Here is a 6,201-nt window from a genome sequence, read left to right as displayed (position 1 = left end):
CCTCAAGTCGATAAGCGTCCGGACTAGACCTTCCCGTCTCCCCCCAGCTTCTCTGGATCCCCAGGGTGCAAGATCTGAATTCCGGGAGCTCAGCCCCTCCTCTCTCAGGACACCGCTGCCCAGCCTGCGGACAGCCTCAGCTCTGACTGCAGCATGGAGTTTCAAGGGGAAAGGACTGGCTCCAACTGAGCAATGGCTTCTCCCTAGCAGGCGCCATATCCCTTGGGACCTTTCCCTCATCAGAGGTGGGGCCTGTTTGATGGTGAAGGTCCCATCCCTCTTGTAACATTGCCCCGCATCCACTGTGCCTAATGAGCTGCTCTGGCCCCCATTAGGAGGCCGGATGATGCCTAGGAGAACTGGACATGAAGAACAGATGTGAGAATGCTTCCCCAAGACCCCGTGGTGCAGGACATTAGGGGCTGCCATTCAGCTTGGGCTGAGGGCACCTCCATCTGTCTGTGGGGGTCTCCCTGCCTGAGTTACTCAGCAGTCTGAGTAATTACTGCCTGACAAGAAGGCGGGCACAGTGCACCCCCACAGTACACCACAACACCCGCCTTCACTCGCCCCCACTCCCTGGCTGGACTCCAAGGCAGCACCCAACCCTCCTGAGGCCTGAAATAACTCTGCTTCTCACACTCACGCCCAGCCCCAGCCAACTTTTCCTGAGATGCTAGAGTTTGTGGGCTAGGGGGTCATGGGGAGGCGGCTTGGAGAGGTGGAAGGAGGATTATCCCACATTCAGGCCCTGAGTCAGGCCCACACTTTATCGCTGATCTGTGATGTGACGTTGAGCAAGTTGTTCATCCTCTCTGGGCCTCGGTGTACTTACAGAGGACCTCTCAGGCTCCCAGTGTCAGGGCTAAGGCAGGCAGTGGGGTGAGCACTGCCTTGTAGCTGGTGGCTAAGAGAAGGAATACCTCACCTTCTGTTCTACGCCAAGAGGGACCAATCTTTTTTTGTTCGTGTTTAACTGCTCCTGTGGCCATGGCAGTGTGCCCAGAGTAGCAGCCATCAATCTTTTTTTATCTTTAAACATTTTTTTGAAATAGAGATGGAGTCTCACACTGTTGCCCAGGCTGGTCTCAAACTCCTGGCCTCAAGCAATCCTCCTACCCCAGCCTTCCAAAGTGGTGAGATTATAGGTGTGAGCCCATGGTCCTCAGGAAGGACCAGTCTTATCTATCTTCAGAACAAGGTTCCTTCTCACCTTCAAGCATCTACGTGGAATGCCCTTCCCCCTTCTTAGTGTGGTGAACTCAGCCTTCAAGACCTAACTCCAAGAGCACCTCTTCTGTGACTGTTTCCTGATTATCCGGTAGCCCCTGGCTAGAGCTAGCAGAGCCCTTTCGCAGTCTTTGTGACTTCTGTCAGTCACACTCTAAGATGGTTTGCGGGTCTTTCTTTTCCCATGACGCCTGAAGCTTCTGGAAGTCCAAGCCCAGAGCCTTAGCTCAAATCTGAAGCTTCAGTGCCACCAAGTGCAGGTGTGAGTGAATACGTCAGACTGGCCTTCTTTTTTTTTGTTTGTTTTGTTTTTTTGAGACAGTCTCGCTCTGTCACCCAGGCAGGAGTGCAGTGGTGTGATCTCGGCTCATTGCGATCTCCATCTCCTGGGTTCAAGAGATTCTCCCGTAGCCTCCTAAGTAGCTGGGATTACAGGCGCACACCACCACGCTCGGCTAATTTTTGTATTTTTAATAGAGACAGGGTTTCACCTTGGCCAGGCTGGTCTCGAACTCCTGACCTCAAGTGATCTGCTCAGCTCAGCCTCCCAAAGTGCTGGGATTACAGGTGTGAGCCACCGCGCCCAGCCTGGCCCTTTTTTTTTTTTTTTTTTTTTTGAGACAGAGTCTCACTCTGTCACCCAGGCTGGAGTGCAGTGGCGCGATCTTGGCTCACTGCAACCTCCGCCTCCCGGGTTCAGGCGAGTCTCCTGCCTCAGCCTCCCGAGTACCTGGGATTACAGGCGCCTGCCACCATGCCCGGCTAATTTTTGTATTTTTATTAGAGACCGGGTTTCACCATGCGGGCCAGGCTGGTCTCGAACTCCTGACCTCGTGATCTGCCTGCCTCCGCCTCCCAAAGTGCTAGGATTACAGGCGTGAGCCACCGCGCCCGGCCCTGACCTTCTTTTTGACCTTCCTGTCATGTCACCTTTTCCTACAAGGAGGGATTCAGTTAGATTTCTGCTTGGATGTCACCTGCTCAGAGCAGCTTTCCTTGACTGCCACCCCTACCCCCGTGTCAGCTCCAGAACAATACTCTGCTTGTTTTTCTTCGAAGCACAATCTTCCCATCTTCTCTGGACTTTCTTCATTTGGCCCCTATTAAAATGGAAACTCCTTGAGGACAGGGCAAAGACAAGTCTTTTTCGTCTGCTGAATTTTCAGGAACAGTAGTGCCCCACACATGCTGAGCCTTCGGTGAATGTGTGTTGAATGACAGCCTTGGTCCATCCGCTTTTTCTTCTCTCCGAATCCCTGTGATCCCAGGCCAGTAGGGGGTGCCGCCTCCACCCAGGATCTCGCCTGGCCCGAACCTTCTCTTCCCTCAGCTCAACAGGCCCCTGCGGGACCCGCTTTCCAAGCGGCGCCTCCTCCATTTTCCGCGAACCCCCTGGCGGGGTCTGTGTGGACCAAGGGAGATCAGAGACCCCCCCCTACCCCACCCAGGCGGAGACAGCCCACCCGAACCCCCACGGGTCCTTCCTTCTCCCTGGAATTTGCAGCTGGCCCTTTCCGAATGCTTGGTCCCCTCCTCTCCCCACAAAAGAACAGTGTCCTGGGACTCGGGGTGCGGGGCAGCCGGGTTCGCTGGAGCTGTTCAGTGCGGGGAAGAGCCGTCGAGACTGGGAGAAGGGGCGCTGGTCAGGGAGGAGACGGGGCAGGGAGCGGACACGCGATCCGTACTCTGGGCGGCGGTCCTCGCGTCCCAGCCGCGTCTCCCGGTGACCTCCAGCCGCGAAGGGCGAGCGGGCGGGGGCTGGGCTGCGGGTTCGGGCTCCAGGAGGCCTGCGGGGCCGGGGAGGGGCGTGGAGTGGTCCGAGGACCGGCCTGGGGACTGGGGCAGGTGCCTGGACGGACGCGGGCCGAGCATCTTCCCCGGGGGCGGGCGCAGTGAAAACACCTTGGGAGGCGGCGCCGCGCGGCTGAGCGCTGCTGCCTTGGGAATAGGACGGCGCTCGGCACTGCGAGCTGAGAGCACTTTCATAAATTTTGTATGGGAGGCGCTCCGTGAGCGGGGGCGGGGAGCGGAGCGAGAGGGAGGGAGCTAGAGAGCAAGGGAGGGAGGGAGGAGGAGAGGAGGGGGAAGCCGGGGGGGAGGAAGGGAGGCGCCCCGCTCCGCCGATCGCTCGGTCCTGCAAACGCGCGCCGGGCGCTTTCCCTGGAGCTCGGCGGTGCGTGCGAGCGCCCTTTTGCTGCAGCTGCGGCGGCGGTGGTCCGAGGGGGCGGAGAGGAGGGGGCTGCGGCCGGCGGGCCAGGGGGCGGCGTCCCCCCTCAAAACCGCCTGCAAAGTGCTCCGGGTGGCAGAAGCAGGCCGCCGGCTCCGCGGAGCAAGCCGCTCGCCCCGGGGCTGAGCAAGCGCGCGGGGCTGCCGGGCAGCACCACGGTTGCTTGCGGGCGCCGGTGCCCTCGGCGCGGGGCTGGAGCTCACCATGCCCCTGCGGGGCCGGGCCAGCGGGCACGAGCGGATCCCCGGCTTGCCACCGCCTCGACGCGCTCGGATTAGCTGCAGCTGGCGCCCAGGGATTTGAATCTGGACCCTGGGAGGGAGTGCGCCTAGGCCGACCTCGGAGCGGCGGCCCCGTGGCCAACATGCTTCGCAAAGGTGAGTTGGAGCCGCAGGGGCAAGTTGAAGTTGAACGCACTCCGGAAAGAGCCGCGAGCCCGGGAGCCGCCCGGCGCCGGGGTTCCCGGTCCGGGAAGTAGCCCCCGGCGGGCTGGTGGGTTTTGCCGGGCGCACCCGCCGAGGGGCTGCTGCTAGGGCTCAGCTCCCGTCAGTGGCCAGTTGTGAGACACGGGGTTTTCTCCATGGATCGAGTGGCCAGGCCTAGAGATCCGGCCCGGAGGGGTCAGTCGGAGACCAGAGTGAGCGGCCGGTGGTGGAAGGGGAGCCGGCCTCCTGGGACCTTTGCTTTGCTGGGATAAAGTTTTGCACTTGCAGCCGCCATCCCCTGCGCGGGCACACGCCCTTGCTTCTGCCGCTTTGTGGAGGCCGAGTCCGCACGGCGCCCCTGTGCAGCCAGCGGTCAGTGACCGCGCGGCCCGGGCGCTCCCCGCGCGCCCTAGCTCCCCAGACGGGGCCCGGACGCGGACGTCTTCTCTGCAGTTCTGCTCTGATCGCCAGGGATGGGCTCTGGGCACCCAGCGGCTGAGGGTGGGGAGCGGCCAGCGCCTGATGTCCAGTTCCTCAAACTTTCCTTATGCTGGGAGCGGAGGGACGCGAAAGCCGTGCCGCCAGCGTGCGCGACCGGTGCCCAGCTCAACTTGAGGACAGCTGGCTTCGCGACCACCTTAGCTAGACGCCCCGGCAGCCCGGCCCGGTACCGAGCGCGGCAAAGTTGGTGCGGGCACCGGGGAAGTCCCGCCGCGCCCCCACGTGGTTGCCACGCGGGGCGCCGTCCCCGGGGCCCTGGGAGGGCAGGTGATCACGCCGGGAGCCCAAGGGCCCCGCCACCAGCTGTTCCAGCCTCTGCGTCTGCCTCTCTCCCCTCCCAGGCCCGAGCAGGCTGTGGCGCCCCGCCGGGATCCCCTCCGCGCCTGGCCCGGCCAGGAGGCTGAGAAGCCGCGGCGCCTGCGGCTGGCTGCCCCGGCCCTGCGGGAGCCGGCTGAGGCGGGAGCTCAGGTAGCGGAGGGGCCTGATCCCTGCGCTCGGCGCTCCAGCCTTAATCCGCCCCTGTTTCCATGGCAACAGACCGAGGTGTCGTAAGCACAGGATTCTGACCTCACAGCAGGATGGGGAAGGAGAAAACGCGCACGGGGAGGGGGTGGGGGGGGACGTGGGGGAGGTGGGGGGAAGCGAAGCCCTAAGATGGGCGGAGAGAAGCAGATGTGGAGGTGATGGCGAAGACCCAGATATAAGCAGGTCAGGCAGGTGGGTGGAGGAACCACGCCTTTGGTGGGGCAGTGAAGGCCGTGTGGTGGTCCTAGCTTGGGCCGACCGAGGAAGCTGAGTTGCCCCGTCGTCCTGGAATAGTAACAAACTTGTGTGTGACTTGTGCCCTCCACGTGGGTCGGTGCAGTTCAGGGGGAAACGCCGGCTGCCTTCGCTGTGGTATGGAAGAGTCTCTGGGGCTAGTTGGAGAAACCGCTTCGCAGACACACCCCAGGTTCTCCTTTTCCCCTGCAGAAAGGGACAAAAAGTCCTTTCAGCAACCGAGCAGTGCTGGCCAAAGTGTCTTTGCACAGAGAAGGTGCTTTTTACAGAGCTGAGCAGAAGCCCGGGTCTGAGAAACTTGGGCCTGGAACATGCAAACTTGCCCCGGTCGAGAAGGCTTCCCAGACAGCTCTGAGAGGCCGCCATGTCTGGGCTGCAGGTCTGTGATAGGGATAATGGAGAGGAACTGACATCTCATTTCCCTTTTGGTCTTTTGTCTTTTGGCAGTTTATAGTTAAAAATGAACCACCAAGCAGCCCACGCACTTTATTTATATGGTTTAGGTGCCCAGGGAGGCTCCAGCAGCCTCTGAGAACCTTTCTCTCCCACCCTGGCTAGCCAGAGGCCCAGCTGTGGATGAGCCCAGTGCACTGTGGGGGCCGCTCCCCGGGGGGAGGCTCCTTACCCTGCACAAGAGGTGGCCACCGGAGGCTTAGCAGTCACGTGTGTTTGCCACTCGGGCTGTTTTTTCCTTCCTGCACAGCCTGGTTGGCTGAAGAGGTTCCACCGATAGGTTTCCACCTGGATTGGCCCAAAGGAAGCAGAGCAGAGAAGCCCTTCACTGGGCTGGGCTCAGCCTGGGTGACCTGGAGACCGCCCCTAGGGCATCGTGTGGACGGGTGACTTGTGTTGGTTCTTTCCTGGGCAGGCAGTTTTCTCTCTTGGCCCCAGATCCTGATCTTTTGGATTAGTTTCTTCTGCACACCTGTATAGGACACTCAGATTCTCTGTATGGATTCTAGGTAGGCGCCCAAAGCCGAAAGCATGCCTGAGGCTAATGCCCAGGGAGGTGGCCATTGAAGTGTCTGCTTCTAGAAT

At 61.1% G+C, this 6,201-nt stretch overlaps 1 protein-coding gene across 1 annotated transcript in view; it reads left to right on the top strand.

Annotated features, from left to right (window-relative positions):
- Positions 1-3,334: 3,334 nt before the first annotated feature.
- RTN4RL1 (reticulon 4 receptor like 1) overlaps positions 3,335-6,201 on the top strand; it is a 94,179-nt gene continuing 91,312 nt past the window's right edge. The window contains exon 1 of the mRNA XM_019013712.3: positions 3,335-3,834. Within this exon, the coding sequence (XP_018869257.2) occupies positions 3,822-3,834 (13 nt within the window). The 5' untranslated portion in view covers positions 3,335-3,821. The remainder of the gene's footprint in view (positions 3,835-6,201) is intronic.

The sequence above is a fragment of the Gorilla gorilla genome, chromosome 19 (genome assembly GCF_029281585.2).
Source record: "Gorilla gorilla gorilla isolate KB3781 chromosome 19, NHGRI_mGorGor1-v2.1_pri, whole genome shotgun sequence".
NCBI lineage: Eukaryota > Metazoa > Chordata > Mammalia > Primates > Hominidae > Gorilla > Gorilla gorilla.
The sequence above is the reverse complement of the archived record's forward strand: the minus strand, read 5'-3'. Positions and strand labels throughout refer to the sequence as shown.